This window comes from Aythya marila (assembly GCF_965140915.1).
Source record: "Aythya marila genome assembly, chromosome: 12".
NCBI classification, from domain to species: domain Eukaryota; kingdom Metazoa; phylum Chordata; class Aves; order Anseriformes; family Anatidae; genus Aythya; species Aythya marila.
In genome coordinates, this window is record NC_139053.1 from 20712009 (window position 1) to 20731957 (window position 19949).

Below are 19949 nucleotides of genomic sequence, written 5' to 3' on the forward strand. Positions count from 1 at the left end.
GTTATGAACATGAGTGGAAGGGAAGTAATCCTGCTGTGTGAACGAGTGCTGCATTCTGATAGTACTCATAGTTTCATGTCTGCTTGTGAAGGACACTTTCAAGGTAAAGTAGCTACTTAGAAGTAAGAGGATGACTTTCGTTAATTGTCTATTTTTGCTTACCTTTTTCCCTGCAGAAATTCAGTGAAGAAAGAGGTGATGACTTCGTAGATCCTTTCAGACCTTGTGACTCTGGATTAGGCAGCATGGAACTGATTGCTCCTGTCAAAAAGTGGCCCTCTTCTCTAAAGAGCACATATGTGGCCAATTGCAGTGTCTAGCACCTAAGGCTGTGATTGTAGTATTTGAGATTCAAGATTCATAGTGCCAATAATGCTGAAAAGCTATGCTTTGTTTTACTCGGGCATGGGATCGTACTGTTACCTGACTCTTAATGCCCTCTAAGAGTGGGATGCTCTTTGAATTTGAAGCATATCTGGTCAGTTATTATTGTTGTTAGAAGGTAATACATGTTACCATGTTTACTTTTTCCTCCTCTTCCTTCTTCACATCCCCTCTTTTGGTTAGAAAAGCTAGTGAAGCAGAAACATCAAATACCCGTGACATGAGCCATGACTCATAGCTATCAGTAAGTGAAGGGATTGCATGTTTTACAGATAAGTGGGAGAGCTGATACTGTGATTTATTAATTGCAGTAGGTGGCAATGAAAATATTGATACTTCTAATAAACAAGCAGAGAACTGCTTGCTACTGTAGATAGCCAGACAGAGGTGGGTGCTTCCCATCTGAGAATGTGATAACGGTTTTCTGTGTCTCTTACGTGTACCTGTACATAGAGTAAGGGTTTGGTGGCTCTAACAAAATGAAGAAATGAAGGGGAACTTTTAATTAAATTATACTCTAAAAATCTTATCCTCTTAAATACCTTCCACTTGAAAGGAACATTCTGCCTGGCTAAGGAAGCAGCTCCTTTTGTGTCTCTCGCTCTGACCGTATGGGTCAGATCTTGTTAAAGCTGCATTATCCATTTTCAAACCAGTCTTCTCCCTTTTGTTATTTTCATGTTTTTCCCTCTCTCTTCCTCAGTTTCACATTGTGTTTTTAAAAATGTTATAGATATCTACTGGCTTTAAAGATCAGAAGCAGCTTTTAGGAATCCACGGCACCTACGCTTGTGGTATTAAATTGCTTAGTCAGTAGAAGCTCTGAGAAATAAGGATTAAGGAAAGAGGAAACAATTTTTCCACTTCCCTCCAAATGCAAGAAACCCCCTTAACCAGCCATTTTCCAGCTCTTGCTGTTGTAAATCTCCAGTTTGACTTTACTCCAAGTAGGGGGCAAATTACAGAATTTTTATGCGTTCTTGAAAATTTCACGTCATCCTGAGCTGTTGCGTTTTTGTACCATATTGAGCTCATTGCAAACTCAGTTGTTTTTTTTTTTTTCCTACTGACAGTCCCCCAAGTATAGCTTCTAGATCATCATGTTTCAATGAAAAAAATTGACTTGTTACAGAATGTAAAGACAACCCACTCCAAACCATGCAGTTGTGTTGTGAGGCATGTGAATTTCCTGGGTGCTCCGACTGTCCAGAAGGTTTTGTGATATCTCACTACAGCCTCGTCCCGATACTCGTTCCTTCTCCTTCTGCACGTAGAAAGCTGTTAGCGCAGCTAGAGCCGAACAGCTGTCATGTATGGCTATTATGCCTCGGTATAGTGTAGCTGGTATCACGTCATTTTTCATTTTTGTTATTTTAAATAACAAAGAGTAGTCTGTAAATGGTTTTTAAGTAACTCTAGTCTGTTTACTGTGTTTTTTCCCTAACTTGTGTGCTTAGTTGAGCCGTGTAGAGTTTTTGTTTGTTTTAATGTTGTTTCCTGTGTGTCAGTCTGTCATAACTTTCTTTTCTCTTTCTGTCTCTCTCTTTCTCTCTCTCATTGAGAGGCATTGAATTACGTTTTCAGTAGTAAGGCTTCTTGCCGATATGAAGGGAACTTTTCAGAAAGAGACCTGCTCTGGGTCATTTAATTTTGAATACAGTTTTCAATCGTTCAAGTTTTGGATGGTTTATATCTAATGTGTGTTTCATTTTTTTGGAAAGCTATATTTTGTATTTAGGAAATGGTATACTATTTTGCTATTTGTACTGAGTGAGTACATTGGCATAAATATAAAAATTTATATATATACATATATATAAAATATTCTTTTTGCCACACATTTTTGTGGTAAATTTGTGAGTTTGTCTGATGTTCTACCACAACGTGGCGTCTGATAACAGTGGGGGTGGGGTGGGGTTTGTTATGTCTTTATTGAGTATTTAAGTACTTTTTGCAACATAAATAACTTGTTCATCTCTCGCCATTCCATCAGGCAATTTATTGTTCCAACTGGCTATGAGAAGCTTCACTGTGTGTTTTGGTGTGTCTGTCACTCAGCAATACAATCTAGTAAGGAAACCTGTAGGCATTTAGGCATGTATAAAATAATGGGATTTCATTCAGAATGAGCCATTCAGCTTTTATCCACTATCATTGTCTATTTAATATTTTATTATTAGTGCCTCTATGTTTTAACTTTTAATTTATGATTACGCTCAAATGTTTAAAATTTTAATCATGAGAAAAAGAATTCCCTGCTTCTTACTGTCCAGAGCTGCTTTATAACCCCAAACCATACTTTTTCCTCCTGTGATTTTTATTTTTTTCCTACTAAGAGAAAACGTTAACAAAATCCTGTTATGGTTCACGATATGAAAACGGCAATCTTGCAGAATTGACTAAATGCTGTATGAGGATGCGTAGAAGACTAATTATGGACCGAAACAACTTGCAGATGGTTGGGGAAATCAGTAGCCAGTTTCTCAAAAGCGAACTGGTGGCTGTCGCAGGATTGCAGTCCCAGGACAAACTGTCGGGTGTCATCTGGGGCCTTCATACACAGAAGTAATAGGAATGATAAATCCACTCGTATGCTGCTTTAGTTTGTTCTATTGTTTTGAAGGGGTGTATCCTTATGTTGAAGTGCTGTTGGTCAGTGCCAAGTCACCAGGGACCAATTCTTCGTTTAATAAGATGGGTGTCCAAAAGAGAACTTTATACCAAGACTGCTACAGCTCCAGGGGAAGGGTTTGTTGGAATTGCGTGCATATTTTAGGCTGCTTATTAAAAAAAAAAAGAAAAAAAAAAAAGAAAAAAAAAAAAAGGGCTGTGCTATCATATTTTTCACTTCTGGATAACATTTCTTTCCTTGTGTTTAAATTTATCTTGTTCCATTTTAGGTCAATGTTTAAATGTACAACACTTTGAACATGTGATTTGGTTACAAAAAGTATTTGTCTTATGAATGAAAAGATTGCTCAGTGGTTGATTAGTGCTTGAACTGCTGCTTGCAGACAGCTGTTAGGAGGGATAAAGAGAGAGGTTCGATAAGCCAGTAAAGAACTTAAGGATGGCTTGCAGGATTTCATGGCAGAAAGGCATGAGAACAGTGTGAGCCACATCTGTATTTTATCAGTCCTGAACATGTACTTTCGTGATTAACCAGTTGATATTGATAATTGGAGCTTATTCTGCATTTCTAATCCCTTTGTTTACTCCCCTGCATGTTCACACTGGTGTGACTGGTAGGCTGCGAGCAGATGGAGTGCTTGCCTGCAGAGCTGAGAGAGAGTGGTGCTCAAGTCTAACCCATTCGTGTTAAGAAAGTGAGGCGGTGCTGAGACTTTTGGTCTCTAAATTTTAAGCTCCTGACATAAAGGAGAACCTGCTATCATATCCACAAGCAGCAGTTAAGTGTAAAAGATACTGCTAGGTGGAAAGTGAAAAGCTGGAACTGCATTGCTCAGATGGGTTTTCTGTGTGTTGTCTTCTCTGCTGCTTGAGCTCCCTCGTAAGAGTTGTTCTCTGGCCCTCCACGTTAAACGTGGGCTCTCCAGCTGCGTGTGCCTCTAAAGCACCAACGATCTGCTCGTTGCTCGGTGTCTGCGGTACGTGACGGTTTGTGGAACGGTGATTTCTTGGCACAGATTAAAATCTCTGGAGACCTCTCTGCTAACCACCAGTTGTGACTTCTCGTCTGCTTGTGAGTTGTTAAGAATAATAAAAAATATTCATATGAAGTAGTGAAGTATTCAGGGAAGTAGTCACGGCACCTGTCTGAATTTCAGAAGTGTTTGGACTGTGCACTTAGTCTAAAATTTTGGGTAGACCTGTGCGGTGCCAGGAGTTAGACTCACTGATCCTTATGGGTCCCTTCCAACTTGGGATATTCTATGATTCCATAAATAACATAATACACAAAATTCTTAGCTAAACATCTCCTCTGGCAGGAAGTTACTGGTGCTTTGTTGCTTAATTAGCAAGTCCATGTTTTGATATTAATTGCCTCTTCACTGCTTATTCTTTCAGCACTTACTCAAGCCAAATGCTTTGCTTTTTAACATAAAAATAGTTGAAGAACCAATTTCAGCCTTACAGTTTCAAAGTAGATGTTTAATCATCAACCATTCTAATTATTGGCAGGGTGATTATTTTCAATTTAATTTTACGATAGAATGAAACATCAACAGTTGAACATTTGTAAATTCGGCTTTTTTTAGAACTGGAAATACTGAGGACCTGGGCAGCTGTGTTCACGGGCATTCCCCTCATTTAGGTAAGGGGATCAAAATGGAAAATCTTGTGAGTTCTGATTTAGGATCTAGTTTCTGAAAAGAAGACTTGCCTGAACAGATTTTCCACTCCTATTATCTCTGCAGAATCTTCAGAAAGAATACCTAGCAAGTGAGAAGCTTGCATTCATCTTAAAACATAGCTTAAATCCGAAAGGTTTCTGTTGGGCTGGAGCCGCACGTAGCTGCTGCCAACCACCTGTGCGTGCAGGCATGCACATGCACCTTCACCAAGAGCTGCTGGGGGCTTTTGCTGACAATTTTGCAATGTCACGCATCTGCATGACAACAGTCGGGTTACTTTTTCAGAGTAGTTACAGGAGAGGAGTATGGAGGATTGTGGACATCTCTCTGAGTGATAGACAGGAGCGAGGAGAAGGAATTGCTTCGCATGCTCTGAACCAGAGGTCGGAAGCGAGAGGAGAACTTGCTGGCTGGTGACTGATGGATGCCAGGTAGGAACGCAGCAGTCCCCTGAGGGTGCACCCAGCTGCATCCATCCCTCTGGGCACTTGCAGGCTGAGTGTCGAGCGCAGAGGATCCCTGTTTGAAATGTGATCACCCTGAGCACGGGGCTGTGAGGAGAGGCTTGCACAGGAGAGGCTTTTCCTCTCGCCTCTAGGTGTGTAAATACGCAGTGCCTGTATATGCTAGGATTGTACATATGTATATAGAGGAGTCATATCTATTACAAATAGTGGTAGACATGCATAGAATATTATTAATATTTACATTTTTATAAACCTTAAATAATTAATTTTCCTTCGTATGAGTTCATCTACCGAGGTTTTTGTAGTTGCTCGTTAATAGTTGTCTAAATGCCTTCAAGTACTGGATGTGTGTTGCTTCAGAAACTTGCCCTGCTCTTGAACTTCACTAATGTCCGTGGGGTTAAAGTGACTGTTTAAAACAGCTGTACACTTTTGTATTTTTATATATTTTTATTAATAGTTGCAAACATGATGTAACCAAGCAGTAGAACTGACAGCTTTGGTTAGGGGTCTGCCCACTGGATGGGCTCAGCAGCAGCGCTCGCTTTCTGCATCCATGTGCTCCTCTGCCAGCTTTCCCCAAGTGACTTGGCAAACGTCAGTGTTTAAAGTTCCCTTTCTGAGTGTCCTAGTGCCCGTACAGACACGGAGTAGTGGTGTTTGTGCTGCTCGGTAGGAGCTGGGCTGACACGAGCAGTTCTTTCCCAGTGCAGGTCATTCATCATTGCATAGCAAAGGATGCAGGCTGCTGCTCAGCTGGGTTGCATTTGAATCAGGATGAGGAAATGTAATCTGTAGGTCATTCCTCTTCTACTTGTTCTGATTTGTGCATGCAAGGGGAAGCATCTTTCTGGTTTTGCTTTGTACTGAAGCAGCTGATGGCTAAAGCACTCCCTCCTTGAAACCATGTGAAAGCCCCCTCCCTGCTTTCTAGCCGTGAGGAACGCGGCCCCGACTCATTCTGAGTTCTTACAGATTGTGTGAGGAAAGGAACTCGAAGGAAATCCAGAATGTGAAACCAAGAGCATGCATTAGTCCACCGTGATTCTTCTTGCCAACCCAGGTGCATTCCACAGCAATTTGGCGTTGGGTTGATCGATAGACGCCGTGGCCTCGTTACAGGCATTTTCAAAGCATCTCTGCCAAACCGAAAGCAAATGGGTGTATTCTTTTGTAGCCTGATCTCCCCCACTTCTGGAGATGATCTTCTCTACTTCTTGCTATTGCAGTGTATGAAATTGTTTCTAACGTTCAGGTGTGCTGGGATGAGGGTGAGGAATGTGAGGATTTCCCTGCTTGCCGTGGGATTCTCACCAAAATTCTTGCAAGTGCTCAGTTCAGACTCCTAAATTCCCACACCCAGCCACAGCCCTCTGTAAAATACTCTAATTATGTGCATTTTTTAGCAAAGGGTCCTATGTTCAGATAACATACATTTTTTTAACTTCTTTTTAGTCCACGGAGCTGCCCCTTGGTAAGGTGGGTGGAGGCCTGGCCTGAGCATCCCCTGCCCAGACAGCTCCCGTGCAGGAGCGCGCGGCGGCTCCGCGGGCTGGGAGAGCACAGCTCTCCCTGTTGGAAGGAGAGTGGCACTGCTAGGGATGGCAGAACTGGGAACCAGTTCCAGTGTCCTGCCTAAAAGACCCCAGTGTTCCCGAAGCTTTTTAATTGCAGACACTATTTGAAACGAGGCCATTTCAAATTTTAACATTCACGCTTGTTGCTAATGAGTAAGCTCCAAAAAAGGTGAGAGCTTTCTACCTCTGTTAATGCCTGCGTCTTTCTTGAGTGGCTTACCTGCCTTTCTGCCATGTTTTTCTGGAGTGCACTGATCAACTGCTGAGCTGCCTTTTCCATTGTCCTGCAATGTGAAAGTAGCACCAGATATTCCTTCGTGCATTTCTGTGTATATGGCTTTCGTAGATGGGATTTCAAAGCACTGATACCCAGTGTTTTCAGTTTGTTCTCTGAGGGGATATTTCATTTGCATCTATGTTTTTAGCTATCCTGTGATAACTTGTTAAATATTAAAAAAAATATTTTGCTTCTATTGGGACATTTGTATACTCGCAACTATATTTCTGTAAACAGCTGCAGTCAAGAATAAAACAATGAAAGTTTTCATTTTGCAGTGTAAAGTCTTGTTCTGCTTTCTTGGTTTGTGCAGTTTTTTTCCCAAGGGGGTCTTCCCTCTGCCAAGAAAAAGCGGCCAGTGAGAGCGGAGTAAATCCCTCTGGTGACCCTGCGGCTGCCAGCTCAGGAAGCACGGGGAGGACAGGAGGGAGCGCGTGCGGGTTTGGGGTTTGGTGTATCCCACTCGAGCTGTTGCATAAGGAAAGGCAGCGTGGCATGCACACGCTTTGGAAAAAAAAAACGAAACAACTTGCAGTGTTTCTTCTTGACTTTGCCTGAAGTCCAAGGTTGCCTGCGTGGCTTACTACCCACGCCCCAGCTTTGTAACTTCAAAGCATTCGAGGTTATTTTCATGGTCGGCCAGAGGTGGGATCCCCTCCGAGGAGCCGATGGGGATGTGCTCGGCCCTCCCACAGCTCCAGCGGGGGCTCTCCAGAGGCGGCTGGGGATGCTGCCTCTGGCAGAAGGGTTTGTGCCCAGGCCTCAGTTCCTGTGTGTCTTGGCACAATCCCCCTGCAGCTGCATCCCTGCTGTGCTCATGCGGATGTGCCGGAGGTGACCCGGGGAGGCTGAGGCCCAGCTGTGTCCCCCTGTGAGAAAATACGCCTGGGTAAATGTGGTTACGTTCTTTGGGACAAGCTTGATAAAGATACTCGGTGGGGAGGGCAGTGCCAGGTTTCAGTTAGTTCCTTCTCAGTATTTTCATCAGCAAAGCTGGAGAAGTAAAATCTGGCAGAAGTCGGGGCTTGTGCGGGGAGCAGCCTGGGCACGCAGCACCGTCCAGAAAAGTCATTCAAGGGCAAACGGGCGTTGAGTTGGAGCAAGGAGCGCGTGCGCCCCAAGAGCACAAGCACCTAAAAAACAACCTGGAGGGGTCTTGTTTGCCTTTTTGCTTGGTAAGCGCAGAAAGCCCATTTTACTGGACAGAAATGGTACAACAAGGGAAAAAACAAACAAAAAAAAAAAAAAAACAAAAAAATACAAACATTGAACTTACCCCGAGAGCTGGGCAAAATGCATTTTTGTGCCAGCCGTGCTCAAGCAGCTCGCGCTGTGGAGCTCTGAGTGCCGAGCTGTGCGCTGCCAGCCCTGGGCAGGAGGGAACAAGCCTGGCTCGTGCACATTGACGTGGAAGGAAGGGGTGCGTTGCCGCTACCCCCTTCTCTCCCCTTCTGCAGGGCCTTGGGGGGCCGTCAGACCCCTTGCCTCTAACCCGTAGTGCCTGTGTGGCTCCCCGTAAAGCATTTATTTAAGCAATATGCGGCCCAGGCCCAGGGAGGGGGCCTGCAGCTGTGCCAGGTATGGTTGGAGGTGCCGAGCCCTGCTTCCCCAGGAAGGATGGGAATGGGAAATTCGAAGGACACCAACACCGCCGCTGATTTCCAGACTGCAGTTTATTGTGTTCACACGGATGGTGGTGACCAAGGGCCATGCCGCAGCCCCCAGCACCCCGAGACTTCGCTTTTGAGGGATCTCATGTTGGAAAAGGACAGGAAAGAGACAGTGAAAAAAGAGAAAGATCACAACTGAATCACGGAATTGAAGGGGTTGGAAGAGACCTTGAAAGATTGTTGGGTCCAAACCCCCCAGAGGAAGGGCTGGGCCACCATCACTGTGCCCCCCTGGCCCTGGCAGTGCGGTGGCCACGGGGCCAGGCCTCGTCCTCACCACACAGAGCTGGGTGCACGGCAGCGATGGGCTCGGCGGTGCCCTGAAGTGTCCGGCACCTACTACAGGGCCTTGAGCTGCTGGTTGGGGGGAAAGGCCTTGCCCAGGTGCTGCCCCACCGTCAGCCCCTGCTTCTTCCCCTCCTGCTGCGCCAGCACCTCCTTCTTCAGCACGAAGCCGCCCGCCATGCTCAGCTCGAAGCAGCTGTTGGGGACGCTGCTGAGGGGCTTCTCCTCCCAGATGGCAGCCAGGCGCTTCTGCCAGGCGCTCAGCATCTGCGCCCGTGCCTCGGGGGTCACGTACCGCACGCTGTAGCAGATCTGAGGTGCCAGCACCTGGAAGCCGCAGAACTGCAGCATGCCCCGCTGCCGCCGGGGCAGGGAGGTGTCAGTGCGGCCCCTCGGCTCCACGCCGGCCCCAGCCCAGCCCCAGCCCCGGCCCCACCTGCATGGGCCAGAGGAACACGTTCATGTCGCCGTTGATGCCCTCAGGGCTGTACATGGACTCCATCCCGCTGGTGGTGAATGACAGCATGGCCTTCTTCTTCTGGAGACAGCAGGCGGGAAGGCACGGGGTGTAGGACCCACAGCAGGGGGCAAGGCCAGCACCTGGTGCCCCCTCCCCAGCCCAGCCACCTACCTGGAAGCGCCCCTGCTCGTAGATGGTGGCCATGGAGTAGGCGAAGCCCTGGATGATGACGCGGTCGAACCAGCCCTTGAGGATGGCCGGCATCCCCAACCACTGCAGTGGGAACTGGCAGAGCACGCGGCATTGAGGCTGGCAGTGAGCGCTGCCGCCTCCCCTGGCCCCCAAGACAGACCCCCCCAACCCCGATCCCCCTCCCCAACCCAGCCCAGTGCCCAACCAACAAGGAGAGCTTTGCTCCCTGCGCCCATGCCTGGAAGATGATCAGATCAGCTGCCTCGATCTTCTTCTGCTCGGCAACGATGTCGCTGCTGAGGCGTCCCTCCTTCCACACCTCTCCCATCTCCGTCTCGTAGACGAAGTGCTTGGGGTTCTTGGGCGGCCCTGTGGGGAGCCGGGGGGTTAGTGGGGACCAGCAGGGGCACGGGGCTGGTGGGGGCGATGGCTGCGGTCCTACCGGTGATGTCGCGCCGTGAGAGCACAGGATTGAACCCCATGGCGTAGAGGTCGGAGATGGTGACGTCCCAGCCCTTGTCCTGCAGCGCGCTGGCAGCCGCCTCGGCCATGGCGTGGTTGAAGGACGTCTTCTCAGCATGCGCCAGCACGATCAGGGCCTTGCGTCCTGCAGGGAGGGGCAGCTCAGCACCCCCACAGCAGGGCCCACAGAGCCCCCCATGGGGGCACCCACAGAGTCCTGCAGGCACCCGTGGGTGCCACGTGGACACCACAAGGAGCCCCCACACCAATGTCCCCGGCGCCTGCGGCTGCCATAGCAGCCCCACAGCTGCCCCCAGACACGTTGCAGTAGGGCACAGCAAGCAGGCTGTGCCATGCCATGTTGTGCCGTGCCGTGCCAACAGAAGTTGAAGCTCTGAGGCCACAAGGGCAGCAGCCAGTGGCACGCTTAACTGAGCCTTGCTCCCAGTTAACGCAGCCAGCCAGGATGCAGAGAAGGGAAAATGCCCAGGGCTCTGAGCACCACAGCCCCGGTGCTGCTCACCAGCTGTGGGTGAGGCTGAGCCATCCCCTGGGGCCCTGGGCAGGATCGGGCAGGGTGCTGGTGCTGGTGCTGACCTACCTGCCATGGCCAGAGCTGCTCAGCTGCCGGCAGCGGAGCTGGGGCACTGCTTGTCACTGCTGGATGCCGGACTGGACTTCGCTCGGGGCAGGGCTGGACGGTCCCCAGGAGGCTGGGTGAGCAGCCAGAGTGTGCAGCACCGTGACCGTGACTCAGCTGCACCACCGCCCAAGGGGGGTAACACCTCTTCTTATTCCTGGCGTGCCCAGTGCCCAGGGGCACGGTGCAGCATCAGGAGCAGCCAAGCCGCCCCCTCCGTGCTGCTTACACTCCCCCCTCGTTAGTGTCCCAGTGCTGGGGGCCAGGGCCAGTCTCCTGGTTTGGGCTGGAATAGGGTTAATTTTGCTCACAGTGGCTGGTGTGGTGCCATGCTTCGGATTTAGGACAACAACAATGCTGGTTACATAACCCACCGAGGCCTTCTCAGCTTCTCACACTGCCCTGCCAGCCGGGAGTGCACAAGGAGCTGGGAGGAGACAGCCGGGACCGCTGACCCCAGCTGCTGGAAGGACACCCCAGCCCGTGGCCTTATTATTTCCCTTTGTTTGTCCTATTAAGCTGTCTTCATGTTAATCCATGATTTTAATCCCCCCCCAGTTCTCTCCCCCATCCCACTGGTGAAAGAACAGCTGCGTGGTGCTGGAGCACCGGGGCCACCACGGCCGTGCGTGCAGAGGGACCCTTGGACACGTGTGGGGGGCACGTGGGGCAGTCGTGGCTGCGGTGCGCGTGCAGATGGGTGCTCATCCCCTGCAAGGTCTGGGCTGGATGCTTATGTTTGCATTTAAAATCTCGTTTTCAGGGAGTGCCTTGAGAACAAACAACCCCTGGGCACTGCCAGTGCCTCTCACCCCAACAACCCTGCCCCTCTTCTGCTAGAAATGAACGAGCCATGACGCTGCAGTTTTGTGTGTTTATTCTCAGCACTGCGGGTTACTGGGGAGTCCAGGGAGAGCAAAAACCTCAGCACAACCCCTGTCCTCCACCAGCACCGAGGCTGCAGGCACTCCGGGTCAAAGCCTCCCCAAAGCAGAGACTTGGCACCCGTCGCTCTGCCCCTCAGGCACGCAGAGAAGCTCAGAAGGAAAGGCCGGGCACTGGAGCTGCAGGCAGGTCGCCCTCCCAGTGCCACGCAGTGCCCTGGCGGATGGCCCTGCCCTCACAGCGCCCCGCGGAGGGCCCTGTCCTGCCCTTTACCTCCTCTTCACAAACTTCTTTGTCACGGCGTTGGGGTTCAGGCGCCTCCTGCCCGCGCCCAGGGCCGCGTCGCGGATGTGCAGGTTGGCGGCGCGGCTGTAGATGTCGTTCTCTGCGAAGGGAGAGAGCCCCGCGATGTAGTCGGGGTCGAAGACGTTGGTCTTCTGCCTGGCCTTGCGGGACAGCCGCTGCTGGGGGAAGGGCTGGTCTTCCACCAGGTGGGGGTTGTTGGCGTGCTTCCCTCCTTGTGGCGCCGGCAGCGGGTACTGCCAAGAGAAGGGAGGCTGTTAAAGTCGCTTCAGGAGCAGCTCTGGCTCAGGGGGACTTTGGAATAACGGCTAGCTTCTAGAGAAGGGCTCAGCAAATGAAACCCCAAAGCCCTTGGGTCAAGCAGAACAGCTGGAAGGTGATCACGGCTCTGTTTTGACCCTCTCTGGGGCCAAGAGTTCTCTCCACCCGCTGGCTGCACGCTGCCCGGCTCAGCCTGTACTCACCCTGAGCCCTCGGGGGTTCAGCACCTTGGGGTTGCGGGAGAAGTGCATGTGGAGGCTGCCGTCCTCGCTGACGCTCACCGCAACCTTCTTCAGGGTCTTGTTACCGCAGTGAGGACAGAAAACCTTGGTCATGTCTGAGGTTGTCCTGTGAGACAGAGGGACAGAGGGCATTTACTGCTCCCGAGGCTGCAGGACCCGGGCTCAGCAGGAGCAGGAGCAGCCGACCAGGCCCAGGGATCGCACACCCCGTGCCTTGGAGGCACAGCACACACGGCACTCACTTGAAGCAGCCGTGGCAGCGCAGGATGTGGCTCCTGGCCTGGCGGATCAGCATGCCGTTCACTGCCAGCACGTGGAGGCCCATCTGCAGCAGCACGTTCTGCAGCGAGGGAGGAGAAAGGGGGCTGCTGTCAGGGGGCTGCTGTCAGGGGACACCCCAGAAGTGTCTGCATCTGCCTGCCCGGGCAGCCAGAAAGGCCAAAGAAAGTGACCCTGACAGGCTTTGCAGAGGCTGCTGCTGTGGAGAAAACTGACAGCTCTTAATGCTAAAGGAGGCAGCACGGAGCTGCTCTTTGCACAGCACCCACACGGCGCTGGCTGAGCAGGAGGCTGGAGCCAGTCCGCACCTCCCACCTCCACCAGCACCCACCTGCATGGCGAAGTCGGTGGTGACGCAGCCGACCTGGATGTCAGCGGGTGCCGTGTCGCAGTGCCCCAGGTCCTGCTGGACCTGCTTGAGGTTGCTGGGTGTTATCCAACCCTCGTCGTCGCTCTCCTCCTCATCCTCATCCTCCTCCTCCTCTTCCTTGGCGCTGTCCCCATCCTCTGGGCTCCGGTTCTCCTTGGTGGACTCTGTGCTCACAGAGATGGCTTGGGCTTCCTGGGGGGGAGACGGACGGTGGGGCACGGCGCTGCCATGCAGAGGGGCTGGGCTGAGTCAGCCTGGAGCCAGGGCAGGAGGCTCAGCGAGGAGCAGGACGCAGCAGCTCACCAGCAGCTCCTGCAGCTCATCCTCGATGCTGGGCAGAGGCGGCCTCCAGTAGAGGAAGGAGCTGAACTCGTTGCTCTCGGTGGGGTCCGGGCTCCTCTCGGGGCTGTGCTGCCTCTGGCCTTTCCCGGGGCGCTTGTGCTGCAGCGGGGCAGGGCGCGGGGGTGCCTCGACCCCGGGCTCTGCGGGGCTGCGTCCCCAGCCCTGGGGGGACCCAAACCGTGTCCCAACCCCGTCCCCCCCCGCTCCCTATCCCCGTGCCTTACCTTGCGGGGCAGGTGGAAGCCGGCGAGGTGCAGGGGGGCCTCGGGGTGCCGCAGGCTGGAGCTGAGCCGCACCTGGGGGCAGCACCCGGGCTCAGCGAGCCCCCAACACCCCCCCACACCCCAAATATCCCGGTGCCGGTGCCTCACCTTGTCGGGGGGCTGCAGGCGGAGGCCGGCGGGCCCGGTGCAGTCAGCGTGCAGCTGGCAGGTGAGCGCCAGCACCTGCAGGTCGGCGGCCGACAGGCTGGGGAAATCCCCGGTGCGCTTGGCGAAGTCGGTCACTGGGGGGGGGCCGGAGGGGGGCTCAGCTTCACGGGGGGGCCCAGCCCCCAGCCCCCAGCCCCGTCCCCCCCCTCGGTTCCCCCCCGCTCTCACCGAGCCGCACGAACTCGCTCCGGGGCCGGCGGAGGCGCAGCTCGTAGGGCAGCGCGGCCAGGCGGCGGCGGGTGGGCCGGTCGCGGATCTCGGCCAGCACCTCGGGCACGGTGTACACGCTCAGCGCCACGTCCTGGAGAAGTCGGCGCCGTCACGCGGGGCTCGGAGCCCCCCCGGTTCCCCCCCGGTCCCCCCCTCCCGGTGCCCGCCCCCCCCCCACCTGCAGCGCGGCCCCGCACACGAAGGCCCCGGTGTCGGCCACGACGTGCGGCACGCGCGCCATCTCCGCGCGCCCCATGGCCCTCGCCGCCACCCGTAGCGCGGCCGCCGCGGGGCACGCCGGGAGATGTAGTCCCCCCCCCCCGCCATGCCGTCTGCTAGGAGCGGTGCTCCCCGCCGCGGGGCACGCTGGGAGTTGTAGTTCGTCCCCCTCCCCGCTTAGCCCGCCCGCGCGCGGCACGCCGGGAGCGTGACGCGGTCAGGTGACGGGCAGGGTCACATGACGGCGGGCGCTGGAGCCGGAAGCGGGAGCGCAGCGGTGGCCGGTACCGGAGGGGGGGGGGCTGGGAGCGGGGGGGGCCCCGCGGGGCCGGGCAGGGCCGGGACGGGCCGAGCTGGGCCGGGCCCCGCCGCACCGGCAGCGGCCGGGCTCAGAGCGGCGGCCCGGGGCTGCCCGGCCCCGCCGAGCCCCGGTGCCCCGGTACGGGCGGGGGGAGGCCCGGGGGGAGCCCCCGAGGAGCCCCCGAGCCTCGGGGCTGGGCCCGCACCGGGGGCTCCGGGGACGGCTCCGCTCCGCTGCGCGTCCCGGGACGGCCCCGGGGGGAAGTCCCCGTGCGGGGGGGGGGCGCTGGGGGCAGCCCGCGGCGCGGCGGCTCCCCCAGGAGGGTCCCGGCGGGACGGGGCGGCCCCGGGGGGGGGCTCGGGACGGGGCTCGGGGCTCCCTGCCCGGCCCTGGGGCTCGGTCACGGCGCGGCCGCTGCCCGGGGGGCTCGGGAAGGGCGCTGAGGGAGCGGGCGGTGGCGGGGGGCAGCCGGCAGCCGGTGCCCCGAGGGCTGGCGCTGGGCCGGCCGCGGCTTCACCCGGTACCGGGAAGGCTGCGGAGAGCCCGGGCACGGCGGAGGGGGGGGGGGTTGGGCGGAGAGGAGCCGGCCCCGAGGCGCAGCGCGGGGCTGGTGCGGGGCAGCGGCTGCCTCGTGCCCCTGCGTGACCGTCCCGGGGCCTCGTGCTGCTGCGTGACCGTGGCCTCGTGCTGCTCCCTCGCACCCTGCCCTCAGCCCCCCGGCTCCCGGTGTGGGCGGCTGTGGAAGCGTCCCCCTGGCTGTGGCAGCACCCACAGAGCTCGAGAGCTTGGGGGTGGGGAGCGGGACCCCCCTGCCCCACGTTTAGGGGTGCTGCTGTTCCCTCCCCTGCTCAGCTGCGGCTCCGTGGTGTGTTTTGGGGAGCACAGGACTGAGTGCTGTGGGGTTTGGCTGCCCAGCACAGCCCTGGGAGGCCGCCCCGTGCTGCCAGCGGCCCCCGCTCCGCGTCCCTCCCGAGGGACCCGTGGTGTCACAGCCACGTGGGGTGCTCCGGGTGGGTGCCCCTGCTCAGCAGCACGTGGCAGGGCTCACGGCAGCGTGGCCCAGGGGTGCTCTGCCGCCGCTCTGTCCCCGTGGCTGTGCTCAGAGGCAGCTTCTGGGTTGTGGTGAGGCAGAGGAGCCCCAGCGCGGTGCCTGAGGGCAGATCCTGGGGTGCTGCTCAGCTCCTCAGCCCAGGAGGGGTTCGGGTCTCTGTCTCGCAGGGTGAGTGTTGCTGCCACCCGCAGCGTGTGGCTGAGGCCAGGCAGGAGCAGGGGGGCCCCACGTTTTCCAGGGGGGGCCCTGCGCTGACCCCACGCTGTGGGGGTCCCTGGCAGGGACAGGGACAGGTTTGGGCCCCAGCACGGCCCCGTCCGCGTGGCGGGAGTGGTGCTGAGCCCCCTGTCCCTCTGCTTGCAGCCTGGGGGTGATGCCATGGCCTCTGCCAGCTCCAGCAGGGCCAGGGCAGGGCCGCCCTGCGAGAAGTCCCAGCTCTCCGTCAAAGGTGGGTCCTGCCGGGGGTCGGGGGGGGGCCGGGTCCGTGCGGGTGGGAGACCCCTGGGGGAGGCTGTGTGAGCACCGTGGGGAAGCGCCGAGCTCCCGGGGCCTGCCCAGGGCTCTGCCTCCCCTCGGGACGTGGCTCCTCGGCCCCACCAGGGCCCTGTCGGTGCTCCCGTGGCCGCGAGGTGGCTCCAGACGCCGGGAGCTGGGTCCCCGCGCTGCCTGCAGCCCCTCGGAGCCCGGTGTGGCCGTCCCTGGGTGCCTGCGGAGCCCCTCTCCCTGCTGTGCCCGCAGGACGAGGAGAGGTGTCCTCAGCCCTGGGGGTTTCTCATCCACCTCCTGGGGCTGGGAGCAGCCGGGCAGGGATGGGGGGCAGGGGCTGCCATGGGGTGGGTGAAATATGGGGCTGGGGGAAGGCAGCGAGCAGGGCGGGCTCTGCACAGTGCTGCCAGCTGCCCCCTGAGCCCCCCGGGCAGGGATGGGGTGCAGGGGCCGTGGGGGGGGCTCCCTGCCCCGTGCTGACCCTGCCCGGTGCCGTCCCTGCCCAGTGGTGTCGGTGAAGCCCAAGGCCCAGAGCCGGCAGCCGCGGCTGAGCTGCTACGTGGAGGTGGCGGGGGACGGGCTGCCCAGCGAGACCAAGAAGACGGGGAAGCAGATGGGGAGCTCGGAGCTGTTCTGGAACGAGATCCTCGTCCTGTAAGTCCCTGCCAGCCCCCACCGCGGGGCTGGGGGTCCCCCCAATCCCCGGTACAGGCGTTGTGGGGACCCCCACGGCTCCTGGCTGCTTGGGCGTCCATGTGAGGGCCAGCCCTGGGGGTGGGGGAGTTGCTGTCGCCCCCTCCTCGCCTGCCCCCTCCTGCTGCCCCTCGCTGAGCGGGGTGAAATGGCCTCGCAGCCATGGCCCCGGTCTTGGTGTCCCCCCCCTCCCCAGGAACGTCACGGCGCAGAGCCACCTGGACCTGAAGGTGTGGAGCTGCCACACGCTGAGGAACGAGCTGCTGGGCACCGCCTCCGTCAGCCTCTGGAACCTGCTCAAGAGCGGTGGGAAACGTACGTCCAGCCCCAAACCGCCTCCGTGTCGTGTCCTGTCTGTCCCCATGCGGGGTCGGGGTCCCCCCATGCTCCGTGTGCCTCCTGCAGCCCCCCCCTGCCTCGAGGGGCTCAGCCTCACGAGGGAACACGGTGCCCTTGGGTGCTGGGTGTGCTGGTAGCCAGCCCCACACAGCTTTTGGGGGACCCCAACCCCTCTGCTCCCCGCTGCCACGTGCAGACAGCAGGGGGTGGCCGTGGCAGCCCCCAGATAAAGGCGGCCGTTCAGGGCCAGGCCCTGGCAGCAGCCCCAGGGCTGGAGGGGGCTCGCTCTGCCCCTTCAAGCCGAGTTCCCTGCTCCCAAAACACGGCCATGGTGCGCTATGAGGCGGGCTCGGGCCCTGCCCTGCCCAAATGGGGGGGTCCCGGCCCCGTCCTGCCCTGGGGGTGGCAGAGCCGGGGGTCCCCTTTTCAGGGGGGGCTCATCCTGCCTGGGGCACTGCCCGTGGTGGGGCCCAGCCCCGGGCATGCTCCTGATCACTTTTTTTCCCCCCCCTCCCCGGCCGTGCTGGAGCTGCCCCCGCCCTACCTGCCTGCGGCCGGGCACAATCGGCTCTTTCATGAGCGGGCGTCCCCGGGGGGGCTGTGTGGAAACCGAGTGGAAAAGGAGCTGGCTGCTCTGCCTGCTCTGCCTGCTGCCTGCCGGGCACCAGAAAAAACCTGTCACATTTTTCCCTGACACCGCGGGCCGGGAGGGAGGACTCTTAAAGCTGCAGGGCTGCCCTGCCGGGGAGCTGCCGCCCCAGCCCCACATCTCCTCCTCCTCCTCTTCCTCCTCTTCTTCCTCTTCCTCCTCCTCTGCTCACTGCTGGGACCCGACGCCCTGCAGGGCTGCACACCCTGCTGCAGCCCGGGTGCCCCCTGCCCCTCGGGGACCCGATTTCTCTCCTGGCTGTGGGTTCCGTGAGGCTTTCTGTGAGGTGCTGATAGGGGAGCGTGGCTGCAGCCCCCTGTTCCCGCAGCTTTAGGAATTGCTCTCAGGCACCTCAGGTGGGAGAGCCTCAGCTCAGGGCGCCTGGAAAAGGAGCTCAGCAGCGGGGAGAGCCCTGGGGAGCTCCTGTTCCTCGGGGGGTGCCATTTATCCGGGGAGCGTAGAGATTGTCCCTCCCCAAACCCCTGCGCCCTCCCTGCTCCGAGGACAGCCGTGGAAGGTTTCTTTTCCACGGGTTTCTTCCCAGGGCACTGTGGCCGCAGCCTGGGGTCCCTGCTGGGGCTGCAGGCTCACACAAACCCTTGTGAGCCCCCTCCTGCTGGGCCCTGGGGGCTCCGAGGGACTGCATGGGGGGGTTAGGAGCCAGGAGGGTGGGGAGTGTGGGCTGTCTGCCCGTCTGTCCATGCGGCTGGCTGGCTGGAAGGCTTTCCGTCTGCCTGCGAGGAGAGGGAGCCACCACGGCCAGGGTGTTCCCTCCCTGTGCTGGGACCCGCAGCAGGGGGTGCAGCTCCTGGAGCTCCTGGGGGGCTCGGGCACCACTTGGAGCCGCTTGGGGCTTGCTGCTGGGGTTATGTGGGGCTGTAAATCCTCCGGGTGGGAGCTCCGGGGCTGCGCGGGGCGCTGCGAGCAGCCGAACTGAGACCTTATTCAGGACCACATCGCCCCCGGCCCCCTCCCAAAATCCTAATAATCCCTCTGCCCCGCTGCCTGCCGGCGGGACACAGGCAGCCTTTGTGCTCGGCCCAAAGGGGACCCTCTGTTGGTGCAGCAGCAATGTCCCTTTGTGCGTCCCGCGCGCCGGACGGGGACAGTGAATGGAAGGTTCTGCCCGTGTTTATTTTCTTTAAGAACAGCCGAAGGGGGTGCGGAGGGGGGAGAAGGAGGCCGGGGGGAGGCTCGTGTTCGCCTCCTCTGCTCGGAGCCACCTCGGCCTCGCTCCCCTGCCGCCGCCGCCCCCCCCCCCGGGCTGGGAGCCCGCACAATGGGGGCTTGTGCGGCTCCGGCGGGGCGCTCACGGGGGGACCCCCGGCGGGTGCGGGCGCCGCTTCCGCGCGGCCCCGGGAGCAGGCACATTCCTCCGGCGCGGGGCAGCCGGGAGGAACAGGCCCTGGGTTTGTTCTGGCTTTTGGCTGCGCTCAGTAGCATCTCCTGTGTCGGGCTCTTAACGCGGGCTGTGGGAGCGGCTGCCCCTGGAGGCGCGGAGAATAACACCTTTGTGCGGGCAGCCTTGGGCAGGAAGCCCCTGCTGGGGAGCGAGGGGCAGCGTGGGGCAGCGTGGGGCTCCAGCCCCCATGCTGTGCCCCCGTGAGCCCATCCTGCTCTGGGCACCGGGGACAGGACCCCCGAGGTGCTGGCACAAATCGTCCTTCGTCCCTGTCTCCACCGCAGCCCCCAGGTGCTGGTTTTGGGGGGCTGTTGGACGCCCACCGTGGCTGGGACCTCTTGGAGGAGAGAGGCTGGAGGTTTGTGGTGCCCCCGGGGTGGCGGTGAGCTGGGAGAGGTGGCAGAGGGGGGTGGCAGCAGCTTCCAGGTGGCAGCAGCCGGCCACAGCCCGTGTGTGGCTTTGGTGGCTCTGCTGCCTCGGGGCTGGAGGCAGCCTGGAGCTGTCCCTGTGCCTGCGGGCAGCCCTTTGCCACCAGTTTGTGCCAACTTGGCTTCACTGGGGACCTCCGAGTCCCCCAGGGGGCACAGCAGCTTGGTACTGGGAGGGCTGGGGCTGCACGGCTGGTGGCACCGCGCCCAGCGGGTCCCAGGACCCCTTCCCTGTCCCCTTCGTGTCCCCTCCCAGCTGCATGTGGCCAGCAGGGGAGGAGCAGCCGCGGGCAGGGAGGGATGGCAGGAGCTGGGGCCGGGCCGGGGG

At 57.9% G+C, this 19949-nt stretch overlaps 4 protein-coding genes across 8 annotated transcripts in view; 2 read left to right on the forward strand and 2 right to left on the reverse strand.

The window, feature by feature from the left end:
• The window catches only part of NFAT5 (nuclear factor of activated T cells 5), a 57024-nt gene extending 49725 nt beyond the window's left edge, over positions 1 to 7299 (forward strand). For all 3 annotated transcript variants that reach the window (XM_082770084.1, XM_082770085.1, XM_082770083.1), the window contains exon 14: positions 177 to 7299. The gene's annotated coding sequence lies outside the window, so the exon portion shown is untranslated. The remainder of the gene's footprint in view (positions 1 to 176) is intronic.
• Positions 7300 to 8740: 1441 nt separating this feature from the next.
• On the reverse strand, positions 8741 to 10830 carry NQO1 (NAD(P)H quinone dehydrogenase 1). Its single transcript, XM_082769728.1, has 6 exons — positions 10692 to 10830; positions 10071 to 10235; positions 9867 to 9997; positions 9608 to 9721; positions 9413 to 9514; positions 8741 to 9333 (listed from the first exon to the last, which is right to left on the reverse strand). The coding sequence occupies exons 1-6, from the start codon at positions 10696 to 10698 to the stop codon at positions 9031 to 9033; spliced, it is 822 nt and encodes a 273-aa protein (XP_082625854.1). The 5' UTR covers positions 10699 to 10830; the 3' UTR covers positions 8741 to 9030.
• Positions 10831 to 11596: 766 nt separating this feature from the next.
• Positions 11597 to 14345, reverse strand: NOB1 (NIN1 (RPN12) binding protein 1 homolog). The gene is made up of 9 exons (XM_082769851.1): positions 14232 to 14345; positions 14012 to 14144; positions 13784 to 13917; positions 13637 to 13708; positions 13374 to 13511; positions 13032 to 13262; positions 12664 to 12761; positions 12383 to 12527; positions 11597 to 12154 (listed from the first exon to the last, which is right to left on the reverse strand). Exons 1-9 carry the CDS (start codon positions 14307 to 14309, stop codon positions 11885 to 11887), a joined length of 1299 nt encoding a protein of 432 aa, XP_082625977.1. The 5' UTR covers positions 14310 to 14345; the 3' UTR covers positions 11597 to 11884.
• A 171-nt stretch (positions 14346 to 14516) lies between these two features.
• Positions 14517 to 19949, forward strand: part of WWP2 (WW domain containing E3 ubiquitin protein ligase 2) — a 32187-nt gene continuing 26754 nt past the window's right edge. The window contains exons 1-4 of one of the 3 annotated variants that reach the window (XM_082769763.1): positions 14517 to 14556; positions 15988 to 16072; positions 16617 to 16764; positions 17000 to 17118. In XM_082769763.1, the coding sequence (XP_082625889.1) occupies positions 16003 to 16072; positions 16617 to 16764; positions 17000 to 17118 (337 nt within the window). In that variant the 5' untranslated portion in view covers positions 14517 to 14556; positions 15988 to 16002. Of the gene's footprint in view, positions 14557 to 14689; positions 14712 to 15439; positions 15793 to 15987; positions 16073 to 16616; positions 16765 to 16999; positions 17119 to 19949 lie in introns of those variants that run through there. The other 2 variants (XM_082769764.1, XM_082769765.1) reach the window with 2 other exon arrangements.

Coding starts and splice junctions, on each gene's coding strand:
- NOB1 (XM_082769851.1), bottom strand. CDS start 14,309: ATGGGGCGCGCGGAGATGGCGCGCGTGCCGCACGTCGTGGCCGACACC. Junction 13,918..14,011: donor GAGCGAGTTCGTGCGGCTCG/GTGAGAGCGGGG, acceptor GCCCCCCCCCAG/TGACCGACTTCGCCAAGCGC. Junction 12,762..13,031: donor CCACCGACTTCGCCATGCAG/GTGGGTGCTGGT, acceptor CCCTCGCTGCAG/AACGTGCTGCTGCAGATGGG.
- NQO1 (XM_082769728.1), bottom strand. Junction 9,998..10,070: donor CTCACGGCGCGACATCACCG/GTAGGACCGCAG, acceptor GGCTCCCCACAG/GGCCGCCCAAGAACCCCAAG. Junction 9,722..9,866: donor CTGATCTGATCATCTTCCAG/GCATGGGCGCAG, acceptor GTGCTCTGCCAG/TTCCCACTGCAGTGGTTGGG.